The sequence below is a fragment of the Ixodes scapularis genome, unplaced genomic scaffold, assembly GCF_016920785.2.
Source record: "Ixodes scapularis isolate PalLabHiFi unplaced genomic scaffold, ASM1692078v2 PGA_scaffold3__209_contigs__length_174095766, whole genome shotgun sequence".
Classification (NCBI taxonomy): Eukaryota; Metazoa; Arthropoda; class Arachnida; order Ixodida; family Ixodidae; genus Ixodes; species Ixodes scapularis.
Window position 1 is genome coordinate 82837625 of NW_024609868.1, and position 24604 is coordinate 82862228.

The 24604-nt window shown below is 43.1% G+C and overlaps 1 protein-coding gene across 1 annotated transcript in view; it reads left to right on the forward strand.

The window, feature by feature from the left end:
- Positions 1–24604, forward strand: part of LOC8038113 (collagen alpha-2(IV) chain) — an 81225-nt gene that overhangs the window by 29923 nt on the left and 26698 nt on the right. Inside the window, exons 3-19 of the mRNA XM_040207141.2 lie at positions 6809–6967; positions 8013–8147; positions 10883–10927; positions 11015–11077; positions 11851–11973; positions 12799–12834; positions 13456–13518; positions 13935–14012; positions 14671–14787; positions 15847–15900; positions 16775–16837; positions 16924–16968; positions 17992–18111; positions 18985–19075; positions 19852–20145; positions 22198–22320; positions 23831–24009. Of these exons, the coding sequence (XP_040063075.1) occupies positions 6809–6967; positions 8013–8147; positions 10883–10927; positions 11015–11077; positions 11851–11973; positions 12799–12834; positions 13456–13518; positions 13935–14012; positions 14671–14787; positions 15847–15900; positions 16775–16837; positions 16924–16968; positions 17992–18111; positions 18985–19075; positions 19852–20145; positions 22198–22320; positions 23831–24009 (1788 nt within the window). The remainder of the gene's footprint in view (positions 1–6808; positions 6968–8012; positions 8148–10882; positions 10928–11014; positions 11078–11850; positions 11974–12798; positions 12835–13455; positions 13519–13934; positions 14013–14670; positions 14788–15846; positions 15901–16774; positions 16838–16923; positions 16969–17991; positions 18112–18984; positions 19076–19851; positions 20146–22197; positions 22321–23830; positions 24010–24604) is intronic.

Consider the following 24604-nt stretch of genomic DNA (forward strand, 5'->3'; position numbering starts at 1 on the left):
AGCACCCACAAATATGGCGTCCAGTGAATACTCCCTATAGACGCTTTACACACGCGCCAAATTACAGCCGCCATTGCTGACCTTCTCTTGTCTTACCGAGATGCCGAACAACTGAAACGGCAGTTGACGATCTTCTACAAAGGTCGATGCTTTAGAAAAGGACACAGTTGAATCTAATGTGGCAATAACCTGGCCTGCTATGGTGATGATAAACTGAAATAAACGAAATAAGAGGAAACAAAAACTGAAGTTCAGTTATGGCGGCGTCCATGCACAGCTATGGCCGCCAGTGAATACTTCCTATAGACACTTTCCGAAATTATGTATGGTAACTTTAATAACTATCTTCATCTAAATGCCTATTACATGTACATGCTAAGGGCGGCCTTTTTGGTGAAGAAAGAATACCGATGCGGAGCCTGAACGTTCCAGACGTTAGTTTGCTGGATTATTGTATTATGTCACAGTCACGAAATTTATAAGCTTCTATGCGCTATACATTCGAGGGTGTTATGTAAAACCTTGGAATGTTCGTCTTCAGCACGCCCCAGACATCTCATGACATATGGTGAATTTTGTGAAGAGTTTTACTCCACTAAGCGCCTTGTACAGAGTGGTACACACGATCGAAACTGAAACGGACAGAGAAAATACTGTACAGGGAAGAAAGCTGTAACTTTCGTACGTATGCCGTGGACGAATATGTACCAGGTTCTAACCGCCTTTACGATAGAGAAATTTAGACTGATATTCAGCCCCAAGATGGCACTGAATTTGTGAAAGGGTCTATTGTTCATCAGCGAGGTATTTTGTCGGCTACGTCGAAGTCCACATATGATTGCGAGCTTTGAACGCCCAGTAATGACAAGGTATTGAAGATGCTCCACTCTACTCCGGTCAATCCTTAAGCTTAGAATGTAGCCCAAGCTACAAGCGCGAGCTAACCCGTGCTCCTAGCTTTGAGACGTGCATTTCTATCGCGAGTGCTCTCTTTGTGGAAGTACTTTTCAAAGCAGCGTCCATTGCTCTCGTGCTTGTGTCATTGGCCGGAGTCTCAGTTAAGGGTGAACGGAGCATAGGGGCGGGGGGGGGGGGGGGGGGGGGGGAGACTGTAGCGGCATGTATACACTTTTTTCACAAGGGCGCGGCCATCTTGAATGTCGTCACTTCTGGTATGCGGTAAAACATCGTTTAGATCTCTCCACGCCGCTGGAAGGTTTTTACGAAAAATGCGTGATTGTCAAACATTCTAGTTCTGCCTCACGTATATTTTCTCGGATCCTCGAGGTTGAAATCTTTCATTATTTTTCGTCCCGCATACCAGACACAAAACCTACGTGACTAAAAACGACAGGAAGCAGAAGATGTCTATACTCTATTCACCATTAAGCCGAGGCTGAAGCGAAAGCTACAAGCGCGAGCTAGCCCGCGCTCCCGGCTTTGAGACGTGCATTTTTAGCGCGAGTGCTCCTTCTGCGGAAGAACTCCCCGAAGCAGCGACCTCGAGCTGTCTATGCTCTGCTTCAAACTTAGCGTAGAACGCTGTCAAAGCTACTGGCGCGAGCATGGGGCTTGATCTTGTTGATCATTAGCACGCGTTCTCGCGCAAACAAAACCACAGATGAAGCCACGCGCTCGCGCCAGTAGCATTGACAGCGTTATACGCTAAGTATGAAACAGAGCATAGGGTGCCTCAATGCCCTTCTGTTTAGAGTGATGCCAACCATTGCAGTACCCAATGCCGACAGCACGCGCTCACAAAAAGGAAATACAAATAAACAGTGGGAAACAAAATGTCGCCGTAGCACATTCAGTGCCAAGAGCTCGTGCAGGGACGCGCGCTTTCATGCGCTTCAGAACAATAAATAAAAATAAGCGTTCGGAACAAAGTGACCAGATGTCATCACCTAAACAAAGCGCACATAAAGGAACCCTAATGCTCTTGTGTTTTTGGTATTGGCTGCAGTCGCAGCTTAAGGGTTAGCGTAGAGTTACTAAATGAGCTTATTTAGTGATGAATGAATAAGCGTAGCTTATTCAGTGGCACTAATGGTGGCTATGACACGATAACAATTGGAACGTGGCTCATCCAGCGAGCCAAAAGCTAACAGCACGCGGTACGCAGAAGGCATTTCTCGAGACTCACTCGCTCTGGACTCAACATCGGCACCCTGAAACGGGTGGCTCACAATCCAGTGACCAACTCCTTCTTTTTGCATGTTTTTTCTTTTCAAAATAAATGAAGTGCCACCTTGGCCACATCAAAGGCTTAACACCGATAAGCTCAGAATACGGCACATCAGATGAAGAAGACTAGCATACGAGGCTGCGCTAAAGATGGGCCCTAGTAGTACCAGTCGGTGTGGGGGAGAAAAAGACGACGACGATCAGCCGGCGGTTTGGAGGCGGCGGCAGCAGCGGAAACCGGCGACCGCGTCCTGCCTCGACCATGGCGGACGAGGCCCGGAACCACGAAGACATCCTGCACCTCCTGCAGGTCGAGTCCGTGGTCAAACGGGTGCCCAGCAGCCTGACCAACGTGCGCCGCATCGTCCAGTACGCCAGGAACCCGGAAGACGACGGAACCATTGAGAACCCGCTGGCCGCAGCGCCCTTCGAGGCCTGGTGCATGTGGGCTTTTCTCCTGGTCACCATCCTGGCTCTTTTCGGCCTCCTCGCGTTCTACCTTCGGTCGACCGCAAGTTCCGCCACCAAGGGTTCTCTGCTCGTCGCCAGGCCAAGCGACGAAGTGGTTGCAGTCGACCTCGACTTCTCTGAGGCCAACTCGAAGACGTACTTTATGCAGAACGTTATGAAGACGCTTACGACCATCGAAGAGTAAGCGGCGTCGACTGCCTCAAATCGTGAAACTTCTCAATATGGACGGAACAGCGACCATGCCATAGAGAACTTGCACAGTTATACTCGAGCAGCTAGCGCAACGGAGAACTTCGGTGGATTTGTGTCCTCGTGAAGGGAGCTTATCCTGCGCCCGTACTGTTCAAAGACAAAGGTGAAGACACGGTCCTGAGGTCTCCCTTATTTCAAAACCTCGTTTTCTGCCTATTATAGTCAGTCACTAAGAAAGCAGTTCATGAAGCAATTTCGTAAACAACATATCATATATGTGTGTAACGGCCGTGCTAATAGCTTCAATCATTTACCAACCAACGCTGTGAGGATGGCAGAATTAGCCGTCGATGCTCTAGGTGAATCAGTGTTAGTAACAAAATATTAAATTTATTATCTTCGGTCGCCCGCAAATTTCGCCTGTCTCAATCTTTGTCATAATTAGTTTGTGTACTAATGTACTAGTAATTCATTCATAGCCCTTGGCTGCGCTAAACTGTTGCTTTATCGCTTATCGAACTTTCGACGACGGCATCTCCTTAACAGCTTGTCAAATTCTTAAATTAAAGATAAAAATATACCTGTTTTCTGACGTAATCAAGCTTGTAGAGGACATAGCCAACGTGAAGTTCAACATTATTTGTATACTTTGAAAATGTTTGCTGCAAACCTTCTTGAAAAAGAACAAAAAAACGTCAATTTTATCTTTACTTTAATCAAAGTAGTTTGTTGTGCGATCGAGATATGCACCAAACTTAATGTTTAGCTTGTCATCGTGATCATCTCTGATAATGCGCAACTAATAAGCAAAAGAAATTGTTCTCACTCAATAATTTGTTTCTTCCTTTTTTATCTCAACATTGCCTTTTTCGTTGTATTCGCCATTATGCGAGTCCTCAGGTATCCTCGAAACGCTTAGATAATTACATTTTATAATCAACTCCAACATAGGCAGCGTGCAAAGCCAAGCAGCGAATACTGGGGCGTTGCGACACGCGCATAAGAAAAAAAGAACGACGTAGATGAGTCGTCGCGAGGCTTGCCAGAGCATTCCGGGTGATAACGGGGAAACGTCATCCATGACAGTGCATCAAAGCAGTCTCATCTTGCTTGCGGAAGTTTAAGACTGTGAAAGGCCCGCGCTTGTTGAGTCGGGCACTCGTCGGATAGGATATACATCTCGCACTGTTTCAAAACAGCGACGCGAGCTCGCACTGCAGAGCTGTCCATGCCATGGCCCGCAGCGGCCGGGGCTCCGCGACTGGCTTCCATCAGTTCGCGGTGTTTACCAAATTCCGCTCCGTCTTCCTGCTCGGGTTCTGAAGACGCAAGGGGCAAGAAATAAACCCTCCCCTTTTCTCCCATGTCTGCACAGCAGAGGCAGGGTTACGCGTTCGTTTATTTGTCTGCCGCGGTTCCAAGAAAAGGCACAGCAACGCGAGGTGGTCAGGGCCTTCGGCAGAGCTGGAACGGGTCTCCTGTTTTTCTTGGCGGCGCAGTAGACTGAGGATCTTCATCCTGCCACAGCCTGCCTTGCATGTGTGTGCGTGTGTGTGTCTTTTTTTTCCAGTCGTTCTCTAAGCTTCCATATTTTTGTTCGCTGCTGGCGGGCGCGCCTATCTAAGGACACTAGAAGAGATATAAATTGCACTGCGTGTGCAAATCGTCGATGGATGGGACGTGGAACGACGCGGAGGAAACGGCAAATGATGGATTTATTCTGACGCGTAGGCTCGAAGCAAATCGTTAGGTTCGACCGTCTACCTCCAATATTATGAGCGATGATGGGATGAACTTGTCTTGCTGGTATCCCGGTTGTTTGCTGCCCCTCTCCCCCCCCCCCCCCCCCCCCCCCCCGCCCCCGGCCCTTCCCAAATGTGACGTGGTTGTCTTGGTGGTTTGTTGATGTTTCATCAGGGAGATCCCAATGGTCGAGCACCTCAGGGCCTGCGGATTTAGACGTCATGAAATTCAAACCTCACTTCAGCCGGTTTCGTGATTTGGATTGTGGGAGGTTCTGCCCGCGTGCCTGCAAAACAATCATCTCGATTGGTTTAATAATAATGTTCATTTCCTATCAAAAGTGTAAATGACGGAGAGAGACAAATGAAAACAGCTGCATGGTGCATCTTAATGAGCCCTCGCCCCCCCCCCCCCCCCCCCCCGCCCCCGGCCCTTCCCAAATGTGACGTGGTTGTCTTGGTGGTTTCTTGATGTTTCATCAGGGAGATCCCAATGGTCGAGCACCTCAGGGCCTGCGGATTTAGACGTCATGAAATTCAAACCTCACCTCAGCCGGTTTCATGATTTGGATTGGGGGAGGTTCTGCCCGCGTGCCTGCAAAACAATCATCTCGATTGGTTTAATAATAATGTTCATTTCCTTTCAAAAGTTTAAATGACGGAGAGAGACAAATGAAAACAGCTGCATGGTGCATCTTGATGAGCCCTCGCCCCTCCCCCCCCCCCCCCCCCCCCCGCCCTCCCCCCTTACATTTAACAGCAGTGGCACAGAAAAATGAACACGTAACCACACATGAAAACGCAGCAAAAAAGAAAACGCAACAAAACATCTCAAACATGATTAAAAAAAAAGTACTGGACACAGCAAAAAATATATAGGCACACTGCAAGCGAAAAAAAAAAGAAATAAAAGAAAGAAACATGTTGATTGCAAACAAGGTTTCAACGGTTATTATTATTCATTTATTTTAAAGTCACATTTAAAGACTCCGGGTGAGCGGGAGCGGTCAAATTATCGGTGCGTCTGCTTTCCCACAGAGCACTCGGAGATTCCATAGGTTCTAATGGCAAATTCAGCTCGTAGATTTAAAGCAATTACGAAGCGCCTCTTCCTTGGTATCTTTATTCGCGAGTAAACTCGAGCTAGCATTTGCTGCTCTAAATGCGCGGGAATGAAGCAGTTTTGGATCGCTCCAAATCTATCCGAGGAATTTGCTACACTCCATTTCACCTTATGGTGTACCGCAGGAGAGGCTACACGCGCGAGATCCTTTCTCTAGGATAGATCTCGGCGGCACGAGCTCTCGTGCATTAAAAGCAGCTGCCAACGCTATGAGCTCGCGCTTCTATCCTTCGCTGCGGTACAACATAAGGTGAAACGGAGTGTATAAGAGAGCACGGCGATTGAGGAAGCCGAAAATATTCTTGTACCTAAAGCATAACTATGAGACATAACGATGAGCTCGAGGTTTCAGGAGTTACTTCAGGCTCAGTGTCAGATAGCAGGCTTCAGTTTCAGGTTTCAACATAACCTCGACCTTGACATTCGCCGATGTCGCAGTCATTGACTTTCCGAGCAATATGTGCAAAAGTAGACGCAAGGGGACTCGTAACAGCGTATGTAAAAACACAAAAAAATTGACTTCTTTCACGCTATATACACGTTCATACAACTAATTACTTGAATATTACCGTCGCTCGTCGGAGTTAATAAAAAAAAAAAAAAAACTCAAAAAGTTTAATTGCCTTTCCGCTCAGTTGATATATATTTCAGTCGATAGTTGTGTAATATTTGAAAGTTCATTTTTATTAAATTGTATGCCCCTCATATTTACACGTAGAGCGACGTCCGAACTCGCGAGAGATGAACAAAAACCATAAAGAATAACTAATTTTTAAACGAACTGACAGTGTCTCGATTATATATAATCTACAGTCCTTAATAATATAACATATATTATAATCTATAATGTAAAATATAATATATAAATGTCGGCGTAGCGCATACACATTTGCTTCACCTCGCGCGAATCTGGACTCGCAGTGCCCACACTCGGTGCCGGCTTGTTTGTAGATTGCTTGTTTGTGTATAGGAGTGCTTGTTGTCTGACCCTGTGGTGGGGCGGGTCCCTCGCATAAAAACTGTCATTGAGTTCTTTACTAGCATAAAAGTTGCTGTGCCTACTAACAGTGGTCTCCCATCTCCCAACCTGCAGACGGATCCATACAACGTCCGGTACCGGGACTACCCACGATATAACCAGTCGGGAGGACAAAACGGACGAAACGGAAGGAGAGGCTACAACGGCTACACCGAACAGAGGAACTGCAGCTCGTGCGCGGGATGCAGATGCATAGGAGAAAAAGGCACTAGGGTAAGTCTTTGCATTTGTGTCGTTTTGTACTGGCGCGGCTCTCGAATAGCTGCGCTAACGTTCACCATCTGCCGAAAGAATTATTTGTCACTTTTGGGCGAAATAATGATTTCGGCCGTGAGTGTTATGAGTGTTACGAGCGTTACTCTCATTTTTGGCCTGTCTCATTTTACGAACGAGGTTTAATTATATTAAGATAGACTGCTGCGAAGGCCGGAGCCGCGTTCGGACACTTTTTTTTATTGCTCGATATTTGTGCTCTGTCGGGTACAGCTGTTGTTTTTTGTTTTATCTTGGCACTGAGTTTGGCGTTAGTATTAACGTTTTGCTCGACGTTTGTCCTTCTAGAGAATAATTTATACTTTTTTTTTGCTTCTGGTGAATTGAAAAATGTGTATGAAATATTTAGAAACAGTATCAAATCATTATTACCTTGGAGTTTGGCATCGTGCTAATGAATAGCATAAAAATTTATATCGTCAGTCAGACATGAATATCGACATAAATCGCAGACAACCCATGCAATATACACTCTGATATTTGCAACTATACTGTACTGCTAATATTACTTTTGAAATTTTTCCGAATAGCGTGCATATTACGATTTTGTTTATTGTAATAGTTTGTACCATAGATATAATATATTTGCATAATGTAGTTCAAAAGCATGCTTTAATAAAACAAATAGTATGCGGTACTTCCTGAACGAAAATACGTGCGTAAACAGTTAATTGCATGTTTATTGGCCGTATTTCCTTAAGATTGTCCATGCATGAGCTCGGTATAGACTCTGCTTTCTTACACCTTATGAGGCATTGATGACGCTTCATAAAGGTCAAACGATAACCTGATTTTTATTGCAGCTTTATTAAGAAAACGCTCAAACAGTAAGACTAAAAGTATATTAAAAAAATTAAAAAAAAATCAGTTCGGGCGTCAATCGTGTGTGCAGTTATAACGCAGCTAAATAAATTTGTCTCGCTGTAGTCTCAAAGCCTGGACTCTTCTGCAGCTATCCTAAAACGTGTGAACATTGGATATTCAGGGCACGCCCGGTGTGTCGGGACCACCGGGACCCCCTGGAACGCAAGGACACCAAGGGCCTGAGGGTCTCCCTGGAGACAAAGGCGAGAAGGGTGACGCTGGACGAGACGGCCCCAGGGGCCCCAAGGGTGAAAGAGTGAGTGAAGAGGAATCGAGTATTTGGAAGACTCAGAGTGCCCGACAATAGCCTTTCTACTACACACTCATACTAGTGTAAGATACACGTTAAAGGGAAGCTGAAACACTTCTATAAAAGAATCAGATATAGGATATTTCTAGCGTAGTTTTATCCCGTGGATCTTAATATCATGTTCGTTTTTCTCGAAGATTTAACTGAACGTGAGAAAACAAAACAATATCCAACCAGTCGTGCCGTCCTAAGAGAATCTTTCGGCCGCCAAGCGCGTGTCGCTCAAGGGCCGCGAGTGCAATCGAGAGCTTGCCAGGTATATTCCCCCGCATTAGCAAAAGTTGTGAAGTCTTTTACTGCCCCTGTGCGCATGCACAGCTTTCATAGTTGCTGAAGGTGCGCGAGAGCGAAAATACCGAAAACCCCTATTGTTACGCCTCACACCGGGGAGGTAGGCCTTCAATGGTTTTTTTTTAAAAAATTTCTGCAGACTCCATGCACCCAAAAAAATAAAAAATCGATAGTTGATATTTTGGAGCCCTAATTAAAACGATTTAAGTGTGTTTCCTTAAATACAAAACCGATCTAGCTTCCCTTTCAGAATGCGCCAGAAGTTGATCCGACATCCTTATTGCTGCCAGCCACTGTTCCTTCATGATGGGCAGATAGTCCGCTAACGAGGCGCACGCCTCGCTGATATCCCATGACTCGCCAGGGCTACTGCTATTTCTGGATAGTTCTCGGAGCAATTAGATGCACTGGCTGGTATGGTGTGGTTTTTATTTGGTGTGTTCTTAACTTGGTTCGACTGTAGAGCCGATGAAGAAGTTACGCTTAAAGGCTGAGTCGAAGTCTTGATCACCACCTTTCTTCCTTTCCTACGACCTAAGCAGGGTTCTCCATATTCCAGGACCATCGATCGAGTCACCCAAATTAAACGCAGAGTTTGTTACGCTTATGTGTATTTACTTGGCTCCCCAATACTGTGAAACGTCTCTTCCCCATCTTCCGTTGATGAACGCGAAGAGGGAAGAGGTAAGATTTTCAGTCCCGGCAAACAATATTTCGCTGGAAAGTGGCGTTACTTAGGTCAGAATATTCAGCAGACCCAATGCTGTTGGTCGGTAAGGCCTTTCACATACGTGCTTAAATACGTGATCATGAACCTACTTGCCCAAATTGCCACTTTAGTGCTTAATACAGGACAGACTCGCCGACAGCGCCTGCTAGTGATGCTGAACGCAACAAACTGGCAATACCCGTGAGGCCACGCCACGTCTTGCGAAAATAAGAATAGTGGCTTGGCGGCGTTAAACATCGAGAGAATATATTGCCTATACTCTTACGTACAGCTTTCTATGGAACCGACACCTCCTTGATAACGAGAGCACAGTGCGTCAAGGTTACTAAACGGCGGCCAAAGCGGAGGTGCTGATTGGACACGAGTGCCGCATACGCTTTCGGCTGAAATTCCGGTCCTCCCTGATTGGACACGACCCCCAGTCGAACGTTGACACATTACTCGTGGCCAATCAGCACCTCTGCTTTGGCCGCCGTTTAGTAACCTAGAAACTATTGCCTTGTTATCGAAAAGGTGGTTAGTGGACCCACCCGAAATTCTAACCGGAAAGCATAAGCGTATGTAATTCAATGAATGACAAGTTGTCTCCTTCCACCTGAAACAACAACAGACGAGATTATTTTTCTTCCTGTCTAGAATAGATCTGACGACACTTCGTGACTTGAGATTGCTGTGTGATTGTCAGGCTTACATTTGGTACGCACTGCCTCTACTTGGTTTTACTTAGGAGTGGTGGGAATGCAATTGTGAGCGACCTGATTTAGTGGTTACATCATTTGCGAGAGCACTCGAGCATTACGAACATGATCTCCCGTTCTTGGATGTCTCTACGCTATTAACCGTAATGTGAATGGTGTGTAGCGACGCGCTGTTATGACAGAAACGAGTTCAGAAGGATCTAGAAACAGTCCTCGTTTATAAATGCACGTGTTATGCAATCTAAAACAATATTTTAATTCCTTTCGTTGATGAGGAAACCTTTTCAATAAAATGGCAAAAGCATATAGGACACCGTTGATAAGCAGATGAGCTGGTTAACAGCACGGATGATTCTAACGAGAGGCGGTACACGACAACCGAGACGTGTGTGTTTGTCCCCTGTCCCTTGTCATCCGTGATCTCCGCTTAAAATCATGTGCAAGAACATATATATCATTAATTATATTCTTTATTTTTTTTCTAAAATCCCGAAAACAAATTGTCATTACAAATTTGTTTTTGGCTTTTTTTAACGTATTCACCGTATATAATAAAGCTAGCTCATCCTGAACGCGTATGTTTCTAAAAATAATAAGGTTGAAGGCCATAGAATTACTAGTAAAATCTTGAAATTGTCTTGCTACTAAAAGCGCACCTTGACAGTATACAGAAGACCATAAAATACATATCCTATGTTAGTCATGAAAGACAATGGGGTTACACGCCCGAAGAAGTTATGGAGATGTGGTTGATTCCGTGACCAGACCATGATGCATACAGATCTAAGTCCTGGCGGGATGACGGTGTCACATTATACATTTAAAACAAGTAAAGCGTCGTGAACAATTCCGTTGCTTCTACATGTTTTAAGCAAAAATGCAAGCACTAGTACAGCGCGAAATCCCGAGTCACAAAGTTGAAACCAGCGTAATCATAGCGGCGATACTTACTTTGATTTCAGGGAAGGATGGGAATGCCCGGTTTTCCTGGCATCAATGGAATACCGGTACGTGGATCTAGACAATTTCGCGCTACAATGGGATTAATCCGAATCAATATATTAAAATTGTGTATTTCCATGTTTTGAATCTAGGGAATTCCCGGTACACCTGGATCTAGGGGACCTCCTGGCTTGGACGGATGCAATGGAACAAAGGTAGGGTAACACGTCTACAATCAAACAAGCAAAACACCTGATAGGGCAACATTATAGCCAATATAATACGACATGTTTACGCTGCCACGAGATCTCCCTCCTGTGGCAATGAATCTCTAGTCTAACCCTTCGAAGCACTGGGCTGGTTTGGTGATTTACCTCGGGCGAGATTCAAAATGAAGTTACACTAATAATAATAAAAAAGGGTAGCCATTTGATTTTTTTAAACTGCAACATGCACTGCAACAAAGATTTTTGCTTTCTATATCTTTTATGCTTGCGAAAACTACTAAGATTTTAGCGAACCCTGGGGCCAGCCATGTGCATTAATTATGGCAAAATACAAGTTTTACAAGATGAAACTCGCCGATCCAATATTTTTGAACATTATACGCCGTGCACACTTACAGGGTCCACAGTAAAAGTAAAATAATTTAACAAATAATCACGGGTTCGATGTGTATTTTAAATCTGTATCGTCATTGCATTTTCACAAATTTTATTAATTATTTAACACTTGAAGAATGCTTATTTGTAATGCGTCTAATTTATTTGCCTTCATCACTAATTAATGCACGGACATAATCAGTATTTCTTGTAATGGTCCGTATTGTTTATCGATGTGAAGATTGGTTCAGCAAACCTGGGAACTTGATCTTGCGGAAGTCACCGATTTGTTGCAACATTCTGAAGAGTGACCAATTTCTTTTGACTTCAGTTCTGATGCCGCCTAAAAATTCACTTACACCTTTTCCCGATTTCCTCCGGTGCAGGGAGATCCAGGTGGCCCCGGCCTCCCCGGTCCCCTCGGACCTCCCGGTCCCCCGGGCACCCCTGGTCCGCCAGGCTTCAAAGGAGAACCTGCTTACGGCCAACCCGGAAGTAAAGGAGAGAAAGTGAGAAATGGGGGGCCACATTCTGACTACTTTTTTTTCTTGAGCGGAAATTTGTGGGATGTGTCGGCCAGGTAGAAAGCCGAAAGCTTCACCTGGGAACTCAGAGCGCATGCAAGAACCAACAAATTGACAAAGTTTCGCTAGTGTGACCGGTTCTCTGCCAAACGTGTCACAGGTGATAAAACAAGACAGCATTGTAATTTGTGTCACTACTATTTATTATTTAATTTTCAGGACAGATTGGCGAAACATAAAAGGGCGGAAGAAACTGAAACGCACATTAGCTGGAGGAGTAATGCCCAGCACCACCCCCAATGTGTTTCTGTCAGTGACGGTGTCGGACAGCAGCTAACTGGCATCTTTGGTTATACTTGTTGGACAAGCTGTCTGGTCAAATTTGAGTTAATTCATTGAATAAAAATTACGTTACTTTCTTAATCACCACAACGGGAGTGATCCGTTCTCGACCGCAGATATTTACTCAATTTTAGGAAGCGTTAAACTGGGTCGATGTTAATAACGATAATATATTCACCAACATTGGGGTACAGTGGTATATATCTCATGTGATATTAAAAACAGAATTTAAAATGAAGGTTCTGTAACGCGTAATTTCGGCTTTTGTTAGCACATTGCTCTGAAACAAAAAACTTCAAACGTTCATAGTGTATTGTGTGCACTTCAGCGTCTAAATATTTTGTTTGTGTCTCCTCAATGCGGCCTTCAGGAGGATTGAATTTGGTAACGTACACACAATAATGGTTGCGGTAAAACGGCAAAGTGTGCCTTACGGCTACTCATTCTTTTTGTGTGTGTTTTCCATAGGGGGAGCCAGGACGAAACGGGCAAGTTGGACCACCGGTAAGTTTCTCTTGCCTTCTTGATTTTTTCATCAGCAGTAACAATAAAAAGTGATTTCAACCCCTTGATTAGACATCTGAACAAGGCACCTGGTCTGTTGGCATAAATTACTCTGCTTTCTCTTTTCATTGCCTCTACCCTCGCTCTCAATTCGCTAAAAACTACCAGGACCATGACTCCACTCCTCCTGTCGCTTTGATTCGATACTTCATATCACATCTCTGCGTAGAGTAGCATAAACTTGTACAATAGTCACATGTCCCTCAACTCACTCACGCGTGTTTCCGTTCTTGCACAAAATGGCTTTCATACAAACGGTGAAAAATAAACGACAAAAAGTAAAGTGCAATTTTACTTACGTAAAGTGCAATTTTACGACTAAATTACTCGTTATAGCTGCGTCAGTTGTGCTTTTGTCAATATAGATTAAACTAAGTGCAATCTACAGTAAGTCAATGAGTATGTCTTTGTCATAAACTAAAGCAAGACCACGGAATAGGAATCGCTTCTTGAATATCGCTTGACAAGGTCGTGCTTTGATTTTCTTAATTTATAGCCAAATAGTGTGGACCACAAATAGTTGCAGGCCTGTTATTGATCTGCTATTGTGTCTTATTTCAGGGAAACCCTGGGGCTGACGGTCTTCCAGGAGCAAGGGGCGACCCCGGACCAGAAGGACCTCCGGTAAAGTCTTTCTGGACAGAACACTAGCTATCTTTCTTGTTCCGACCTTTCTATATTGCATTACCGATGATAACCAATGACGCACTCGGGTAACGTGATGTCCTTGTGTAATGCAATGTTATTCCTACGAGACCCTCCACTTGTAAAATAATGTAGGCAGCTGACACTAACATGTAGCAATGTCGATTTTGGTAAATGCTCAATGATATAAAAGAGGCTTATCTTGAAAAACACCACACTCTCGGAAGACAACATTGAATTATTGTTTGTGCTCGCTGACTATTCGGACTATTCCGATGTTGTTTACAAATAGTTTCTCTATTACACTAAGCAATTTGTAAGTATTAACGAGGTGTGCGGTCTGGGATACGTGATCAGTCGTGCTGATGGTGTCACTTGCTCCTTCGCATTGACAGGGTTTTAGAGGTGTGGAAGGACCAGTGGGACCGAAAGGCAACATGGGCATCGGATTCTCAGGAAACAAGGGAGAACCTGTAAGTGTATTTGTTGCTGCCATAGCTAGTTGATCATTACTAGTCAAAGTACCCTCTAATACCTAACGGTACATTGTGAAACACTTACGTGTTCTCATCGAGAAGCGGTGATTTAATTAGATCACGTTCTGCGTGATCTAATTGAATTGGCTCATGGCAAAATATTTCTTGGCCGTTTGGAAGACTTGCTCTTTCTCTTTTTGTTAACGTGCGGTTAGGCACTTTTCCAAGACTTTTTCTGCTAACGTAAAGCCATGTGTTCAGATATAAGAGGCCTCATGGCACGTGGGAATAAAGAGAAAATATAACGCTAGTATAATATTAATCGCCGTTATTTCTAATTCAGCTCAATGTCTGAATTAGAGATTCTTAAAAAAACTGGAAGAGACGGCCAAAGAAGCACGGTGGGCATGTTTGATTTTATGCTCTCTGTGGCAAATCACTAATTAACCTGATATAAGCCTGCGGCTAACGTTACAAAATGTATATAGCTATTTTACGTTAGGAGAGCAACTGTATGCTAAATAACATTGTCACGATTACCGAGTTACTTCTATGATCTGTAAAATCAATATACTTCTTTTGTAAAGGATCAAGCGGCGGGTTAATCAAGTGCCTGAATTTTCAATTGAAATATATATATATAACTCTTTGATAGGGGGAGAAAGGTCCCAAGGGTCAAAAGGGACCGCCCGGAAACTGCACGGAGCCTGTTGGGAAGCCCCCGGACAGCATTGCCGGCCCACCGGGACCCCCAGGAATGAAAGGAATGAAGGTTGGTGCACGCAGCCGAGGTTCGTCTCAGTGCGTCAGTTTCAGGATTTTGTCCAGAACGTAAATAAATTCAGATTATACCGCTGTTACCGGAATGCAGTTCCAAGGAACGACATGGCTGGAATAACGCCACTGGTACATATAACACTGGTAGAACTAGAACGGGAACTAAGTATATCTTCTACTCAAGAACGCGAAACGATCACATGTTTTGTTTAGTTATAGTTTTAAGCAAAATTATATAAACTGCATTTGTGAGTTGTTTTTTTTTGTGTAATTTTATGTTTGGATAATCAGACTTCACGTGACAAGCTAATTTCGTTCATTTTTACATTCTCGGGTTAAGAATGCATAGTAAAAGATTTTTTTTTGTATGCAATATAAAACAATTTTTTTTTTGTTTAGAATTACTTTGTCTAAAAATATAATTAGCACACATTTTGTAAAAAGCTTATTAGTGTAATGTAAACTCAACAACACGTTACGATCTTGGAACTGCAAAAGTAATGTGTTTCTTGTGAACCAACGAAATTTGACTCGTTTCAACGGTGGCGATAAACAGGTTCTCGGCACTCTTTCTGAAGAACGTGCAGAACACAGAATTGTGGATTACAAACTTCAGGGCAAAAAGAAAAAGCGTTCGATAAATTTAAGCACAATTGCCAAATCACTAGAATACATATGTGGTATTTTATGTGTCCTTATTTGCAGTTGGCTATGTAGTGTATAAAAAGCGGTAACTGAATTATATTAAGTGTCTCAATATCTTTTTTGTAAGGATTGGAATGTATTATGTTGATTGCCTTTTATAGGGCGCTAATGGCACTTGCATAAGGATGCAAACCATATTATAGTGGCCTCCTTTAGGGAATTTGTGCACTGTTTATACTCGTAAAGCCAAATTAGCTTATTCTTATAACAGGACACGACTTGAGCTTCTACTGTGATCAATGCAATAAAGTGATTTCTTATGTTTTTATTCAGAGGTGGTTTATGCCTATACTTTTTGGCATTGATATCTATTGATGCTTACATACACATATCTACCTGCTTATTCTAGGGAGAACCTGGATTTAAGGGTGAGCATGGGCTTCCTGGTAACCCTGGACAACCTGTAAGTGTGTTTGTTTTAATTCCGACTTAATATTTTACGTTTGAGATAAAACAGTTTTATCCGAAAAATTCTGGGACTATACGTCTCACATAACCCCAATAAAAAATAAAAAAAAACTTATTTTACCACTAGGGCCACAACTTCGAAGTAAGAACTTACAACGTTGCAACTCCTTTATTACATCAAAATGTTAGATTCTAACTAAATGAAATAAAATACAGTGATAACTCTCACAATCAGCTTTAATATAAAGGTACGAAATAGCCTGATAACTGAGTTGTACATTGAAACAAATTATTTAAATAACTTACAAATGCACTAATTATTAATTTATGTAATTGTAGATGTCCTAATTATATTAATAATTGATGAATACATGAATTGACCGTATGATTAATTTTTAAATGGGTAAAACATCACTTGGATAAGTGATAGGTGTTTCAATCTTTTATTAAGATATAAATGCACGAACCAATGACAGATTAAATCATATCTGTCTTCGTTGGTTCAGTTTGCAGAGCTGGATCATAGTATATCATGCATATAAATGCACGAATCAATGACTGATTGAGTCATATGTGTCTTCATTGGTTCATTTTGCAGAACTGGATCATAGTACATCATCTGGCTACAGAACTACACTTGTTGCTTTTCTAAACCATGGCTACCTCTATTTCTTTGTGTATACTTTTTGTTTTCGGTTTTGAGTTTAATATATTTTATTTGCCACCTCTAATGTAAATTCCTATCGAGCTTTAGGGACATAACAAACGAAATGATTGAAATTAAAGTTTCATTAGTCTCGGGAATCGCTCTTGATACCATTTGTGCTCTCCCTCTCCCACTTTTTCCCTCCCACTCTTTCTCTCTGCAGGGCAGACACGGAGACCTCGGAATGAAAGGCGAAAAGGGTCTGCCAGGACATCCCGGACCGAGGGTGCGCCACCTCAGAACCCGCGACATTTCATGTGCAGATTTGTTTATTCCTTTTATGGGTCCTAACTTCATTCATATTTTGCACAGGGCAAGGACGGTTATCCTGGTCCAGTTGGGCCTGTAGGATTCAAGGTGAAACTTTAGTCTCTTTATTTCGCTTTACAAACGCGTGAGTGAACTTGCGCTGTACTTCTTTAAACTGTTTTTTTACTGCGGTGCCGAGTGTGACGTACATTGCGCTACACTGTTAGCGCGAACAAGACATCGCTGGTCTTCTCTGCTTTCTCTCAGTATGAAGAACTAATCATAAAGCTAGAAAGTGCTCGGTTTGGATACTAACCTGAGTGGTAAATTTTGTTGCTCGCCGGTGCCCGTTCTCGAGTAAAATGTGAAAAAGTGCCGAAGTCACGTTTGCGCTAACCGTGTCGCGTTGTGTACGTAGTTCGAAGGGAGGGGGGGGGGGGGGGCGTGGAAAGAGGGGACAAGAAGCTTTGAAAAAAAATATTCCGGCTCGTTTCTCATCTATAAAAGAAGTAACGATATATCATAGCTTTATCAAACTTAGCTCTTGGTTGGCAAACAAGTTTATCGCCTCTTTATAATAAAGTATGATAAGTTTGCAAGCTAACCTCGCTAAAGTAAGACTACAGCAGAAAATTTCATCCCAGCGCTTCATACCTCACGTGAAATATCGAAGTACGGTTTCCGACCAGAGCTATTCACATTTCACTAGGATATTGTATGCAGCCCACTAATATTTTAAGTGTAATTATTTTCAATATCCTAGGAAGTAGGTGTGCTTTCCAAGGTGGTACGAAAGCTCGTCACATTTCGGGTCATGACCCTCAAATGGTAGACCAACTGCTATCACAACGATATTGTAAATAAGGAGGTCATTCGGCGAAATTTCATTATCGCTATATTCTATTGTTCTAGCCTCACAACGCCAGGCGGTCATGGGAGTCAAATCTTCATTCTATCAGAACAGGTCAAATGAGTTTAAAGGGTTGGCTCAGTTGCTCAAGAATGGACCTGTGTGTGTATATGTATGCCCCAGTATCGTCTATTGCCAGGTTTCCTAAAAAAATGGGATTACACGTGACACAAAACGTTCGTTTGTTTTCCTACAAAATTCGCATATATTTCCTGTTCCAGGGTGATAGAGGAGATGACGGACTTCCCGGTTTGATGGGAACGCCCGGCCTGAAAGGAGACTCTGGAATTCCTGGTGACCAAGGACCACGCGGTTTGCCTGGACCTCCCGGTCTTCCTGGTGTAAGTCACGCTCTAAGACTCTCGAGCCGCTTACCTTCGCTAAGGTGCCCTAATAATCTAACCAATGAGGCTTCGTGGCTTTTTTTTTTTTAATTACTGAGTTAACTGATTTATTCTAAAGGTTTGGATATTCTATAGGCTTGAATATTCATTTTATAGGCTTGAATTCAGTTCAGTTATTTGGAATTCGCAATCTTGCACGCAGTCGTTCAGCAGTGAATCCGTGCAAAAAAAAGGCTGATACGCATTGTATATGATAGACAGTTCCAACGTCGCTTTCATTTTAATTATAAATGTTTTCGTAATAGAGTTTCTCTCGTATCTTTGTCAAGCAGAAAGCTGAAACGTAATCTAGTTTTCTTGTATACGTTGTAAATGGGGTGTTCGACACTGACTCGCTTTTGGGCTGTGTCAATTTTCACGTTCCTTGCGGTGTTACTAGAAATTTTACTTTTTTTTTTACTTACATTCAATTTGTAATGTGTTGTTAATGTTTCGTTTGCAGATTTCGTTCAATAGAAACGCGTTGGCTAGCCCTGATATATTCAGTGACATTTCAGTATTCCGTAAAAAGTTAAGATACCACACAGCAACCATTTAGTGTGCGTACTTACCATTCATCTCTTCCACTGGTCAATCTGATGTTATTTCGACCTTTGATCGGCTATGTTTGTTCACTTGGTTTTTACTTTCTTTTTGTTATGTGTACCAATGTGAAGACCACTGTGGCTGTTTTTGGACACATTAAATAGAGATTTATTATTATTATTATTATTATTATTATTATTATTATTAAGGCTTCATGATCTCAGTAAGTTTGGTACGGTACTGTGTGCCATTACAAACTAAGATATTCCACATTCATTTCTTCAGGGTGGACGAGGCACTGCCGGTCCTCCCGGACCCCCTGGACCAAGAGGATTGCCCGGAGTTTCGGGCCTCCCCGGAAAAGACGGACACCAAGGTGCGAATTCTGTAGCACGAAAAATCATTAACTCGTAAACGCAACGCACGGCTCTTTTTTTTTTTTTTTTTTTTGCTTTTTTTTAGTCTGCACACTTTATTTTTATTGTTTACTTCGTGTCAGAGCTGCGTAATCTAGCCCTGAAGAACGGTTTGATCAAATATTATGAAAGTCTTTATCCCAGTGACCTTTACACCTGAAAAATAAATTAGGCTCAGGACCGAGTCAAAGCCACGAATATTAGGGACAGTCCGACAAAGGACGAAAAGTGAGTAACGGTGTTACTAGCAAATATTTCAACACGTAGTATAGTCATACAATAGTGCACTTATAAAACGCAACAGATATTCGAGCATTTATGAGAGTCTCGTATAATACAAGGGCCCCCGGCCGTCGTAAAAACAAGAAATAGACTCCATTTACGACGGTGGAGCTAGTCATTTTAGTATTAGGTTTCTCTCGACAACACATTACTTTTTTTTTATGAGAAATGACAATCCACTTGTAGTCTGATCCGGTTTGCCTAGCAATTCAACAGACACAGTGGATTCAACATGAGTAATAATAAAGGTAGATAACCTGGACAAGTCAAAGAACAACGAAGGCCCACATAAAATGCAACAAGAACTGGCGTACGTGCGCATTCGTTCGCCTCGTTTTTGCACTGTTTCGCTTCATTGTCGAATGATGTGCCAACTTACCCAAATCAAAGTTCTTACTTGAGAGTCCTCTCAGTTTAGAAACCTGATCGAGCCTCGCTTCTGTTCCGTACACAGGTGAACTGGGACCCCGTGGTCTCCAGGGTCCTCCCGGAGGACCGGGTCTTCCAGGACAGGCTGGTCGGGAGGGACCTCCGGGCCCGAAGGGAGATAAAGGCGACCCCGGTCTTGAGGGACTGCCCGGTCTGGATGGACCCCAGGGGCACCCCGGCGCCATTGGCCCCAAGGGAGAACCAGGCCCTAAGGGGGTTCCCGGTATCTCCTATCCCGGAATCAAGGGCATGGACGGTAGCAACGGTCTGGACGGCGTTCCTGGTGCCAAAGGAGAGAGGGGACCGAGAGGAGAACGAGGTGAGCATTTTTTTTTTACAGCGAAAGCTGGTAGTGGGAGCTCCTCCCGGGGAATAGACCTTTCCGGAAAATTCCACAAGGCCTCTCGTCAACCCCACAGTGCACTGCGCGGCGTGTTGAATTGTCGGTCCGTTCTAATGTACGCCACTTCCAGGATGCTCCGTACTACATCCTGGAAGTGACCCAATTCCTTCTGTCTTAGTACTCCGAGTTTACCACATGAAAAGAACAACGGACACACGAAAAAGCCGATACGTACCCTGTCTTGTTGTTGCCCTGCTTTCTTTGCATTCTAAAGTCACGAAATTCTAGAAAAACAGGGACCGCTCCTTCTATTTATGGGCTCCTCACGCGCCGTACGTCGGGTTATAGTAGTGCGTTGAAAACACGATTGGAGGAGCTGAGTATTTCCAAAATTATCTATCGTGTGGTCGTCCTCCGCAAAACCTCCGGTGACGTCATCAGCTACGTTATCAATCACGTAATCGCTCCCAGTCTCCGCACCTGCATGGGACTTCCTGCTGCGCCCGCAGGCGCCATCACTGCAGTCGGCGCCGTACACTTTAAGAAAAAGGGGTATATTCCTACACTCCTTGACACATATAATGCACACCAAAACCTCCGTTCGACGCGCACTGACGTTGATCCGATGGTACCAACTTTCACGAGCGGATTGATAACCGAGTTTTACAACTTAATAAAATAACTAATGTACGTATGGCTGATTAAAAAAAGTAATCGGGGTTTTCTACGCCCCACTGAAAAACCTCAGTGTTTTTTTTTTGTGTGTGTAGTGTTTGATACATACTTTAGCTGTTTAATACGTCATATCGCACCGTTATCTAGCCACTCGTAAAAGTTGGAGCCGTCTGTTCGACGTACGTCAGTGAGCTGTACGTCGAACTGAAGTTTTGGGGTGTATTATAAGTGACAAAGGGTATAAGGCTACACCCCTTTTACACCTTTATTCTTAGAATATCGTGCAGGCGCATACGCACATCCCTCCAGGCAACTTATCTCCTCTCACACTCGCTGTTGAGGTTGGAGGAGAAAAAAAGAAAGTGGACGCATTTGACAGATGAACAAACCTACGAGGTGCACATAGAGCAGACAAACTTGCACGTTGTATGGACAGACCTCGGAAAGTCTATAGCGGGTTCCAAAAACGCGACTTTCAGTTGAGGCACGCTGCTGTCTGTCATTTTGCCACACAGTACGCGACAGCATAAGTGCACTCGGATGTTTTTTTCTTGCGGCAACCAGCGGCTTTATGACGTGAAACCTAATGTCATAAATTATAAAGAAAGAAAATTAACTCTAGAGCAAACATATATCACGAGAGCTCATCAGCGCATTATTGTTTACGAGCGCATGGGGCGCTCCTATGCTAGTTTGAATTAAGTTAGAACGAAGGTTAATAGTGTACGGGCTGCTAAGATACCTTTGCTGTTCTAAAATCTTGAATCAAATTAAGTCAACTGGAAGGCTCATTTCGTGTTTAAAATGTTGAAAGTTACTGAGACCGTTGATCATATTATTAAGAAAACAAAATGCTCGGTCCATCTTTTCAGATGCGAGCCGGAGTAGCACCTGACAAAATAATTTTGACCATCTTTTCTACATTTGCTACGTGTCTTATATCTAAGGTTGTGTGTGTGTTTGTTTTTTTTAATTCGGGGGTGTTATCTTTTTTTTTTTTGAGGGGGGGGGGTTAATTTTTTCCAAGAAGTTCGGTGTCTTTTGTGTTAATTAGTTATAGCTTAACCAAACTACAAAAAAAAACGAATATGTGACAAAAGAAAACATCCAAACACCGCCGAATTTGAAAAAAAAATAAACACCGAAAACATTGAACTTTATTTATACCTGACATTTTAGAGGAATCAAGAACACAAGTGCCGGTAAACTTACATGGACAGCAATGCACTGTAGAAAACGTTGAAGCGCTGGAAATCGACTGGTATTTGTGTTGCACCTAACCGTATCTCAGATGTTTGATGGATGTAAATCTTGCAATGTTCTGAGCTGTGCTCGGATTCTAACAACATACAGGTGCTCCTGGTGACTCCCTCAATGGAATTCCCGGACCCCCGGGTCCTCAAGGACCCAAGGGTGACAAAGGCTTTGACGGACATCCGGGAACACACGGCACTCCTGGAACTCCAGGGCACAAAGGTTCGTTACGAAGAACATTTGAACTAATCGACATGGCTCAGTATTGTCGCGTTAAAAAACAAGCATGCATTTAAAAGTGTTTGTGCGGATAATTACTATGCACAATTGTGTAACGCTTTGTATCATTACTTATCATATAAACAATGTGAAAGCAGAATATTTCGAGAAAGAGGCATTTCGTGGTCTAAAAATACGATTTCCTTTTTCGAAGCAAAGCCTTCCTTCTATGAGACAGACAAAACATATTTCATCAAAACACCTTCCTTTACTGTATAAGCAATTAAGGTAATGCACAGTAGCCTTAACAATTTTCTTAATTAGATTTCTTTAATAACTATTTTTGTAGAGTTTTTTTCGAACACGCGCCAAGTTACAGTCGTGATTACTGACCAACCATCGTCTCATCACGATGCCGAGGCACCGAAGCTAATGGTGATAGACAAACAAAATGCCTGAATTTATGACAAGAACACCAGTGTGCTAGAGAGACAGTAATCGCCCATGTGACCGTGATCATAATGAGAAGCAACCAGAATTAAAAGAAACTATAAAACTATAAATGAATGGCAGTGTGCTACACCCGTGAAAACTGCCTGAAAGAGTCGTAACGACAGAGACAGACACAAGACACTATTTTTTGCAACAATGACCGTGTTCCTTTACGCTTCATCGTCCTCATCGTTTTTTTTTTATCCTTAAAGGCCCTTACACAAGATATCAGTACATTTGTCGTTGTGGTTGTTGTTTTCAACCGAACATTTTCGCGCGCACTTCTAGCATAGTAAACGAGGGGATTAGTCGGATGAAGCAGAAATTAAAGTGGTTACAGAGGCGGCAAATTTATATGGGTCAGTTATGGTAGCAATCTTGCTTGGTGGTGTGTTCCAATCGTTGATGGCCAAGGGTAAAGTTGAATTACTGCATGAAGTAGTCGACAAAAAAATAGGCCGGTACTTACAGGAGTGGTCAAAGCGGGGGCCGTCCTTACCGTCACAGACCGAATGAGAAGGACAGGCTGTCGTCTCTTTCGGATGTACAGCCTCTAGCATGCGTTCGTTGCCTTCCACCATGCTTTGGCTGCGCGTGCACTCTCAAGGCCAACTCACGAGACTCTGAGGCATTTTTGAATGTAGGAAGCTCGGGCTGGAGGAGGAACAACTGACGGATATCCTTTCCGTTCTTTATTTACAGTTACCATAGCAGATATATATGCTGCCTCAATATGTCCCTGAGTTCTTTTACTTATATGTTATGATTTCATAAAACGCCTTCAGTGATTCTGCTTTGCCGACGTTTGATTCTTCTAATTGGGTCTCAGCAATTCGCAATTCTAGACTACGTTAAGGTGCACGCTAAGTGGTTATTCCCAATGAGAGAGTTCTTGATTGCGAAACTTTTATTGCTTAGGTATATGCACGGGATATGATGAAACATACGCATCATATGCGTGAAATATTATGTGATATGTGCATCATATGCGTGGAGTGTGACGAAGATACGTCGGTTTCAGGCGAACCTGGCGGCAGCTGCCTGTCATGTATCCCTGGTGCGAAGGGAGAGAAGGGAGAGCGCGGTTTGGACGGAGCGAAGGGTCAGGTCGGAGCTCGGGGCCAAGTTGGACCACAGGGACCCCCTGGGGAGAGAGGGGACGATGGACCCCCCGGACGGGCTGGAGCACCTGGTGAAGAAGTACGTTTCCCATCACTCCTCGGTCTTTGAAAGACATCACCTCGAATCACCTCAAAATAGAGTCCAAGTGGGTGGATGCCGAACCCGGCAAACCGCAACCAGTATAATGATACATATGAAAGCTAGACAGGCGCGCGACTGTAGAACTAATGGGCTTCGAGGTGTCCTTCGAAAATGTTCACTGATCCGCTGTTTATTTTTTTTTTTAACTTTCGTAATATTAGCATAATCCAGCATAACTCTAGCCCAATATCCTTGTAGTGTATTTATTTTGTATTTGCGATCCGTAGAAACATTGCGATAGCATTGAATAAAATATACTTCAACTAAAAATACATGTCTGCAGCTGATACTGCAATACTTTTTTGTTTTAAAAATATTGAAATGATTTAAAGCTAAGTCTTTTAGAGAAACGTCGGCCTACTGTCTAGCGCCTCCGAGATAGTTTTTTTTACAGTATACTAAAGTAATCTCATTATAAGTAAATAACTCTACAAAAATGACTTGTATTCAGCGTTGGCAAATAATAATTACGTTCATGTTAAAAACAAATTTGCGAGAAATTTGCATATTTTTGTAAATACATGTTTTATGT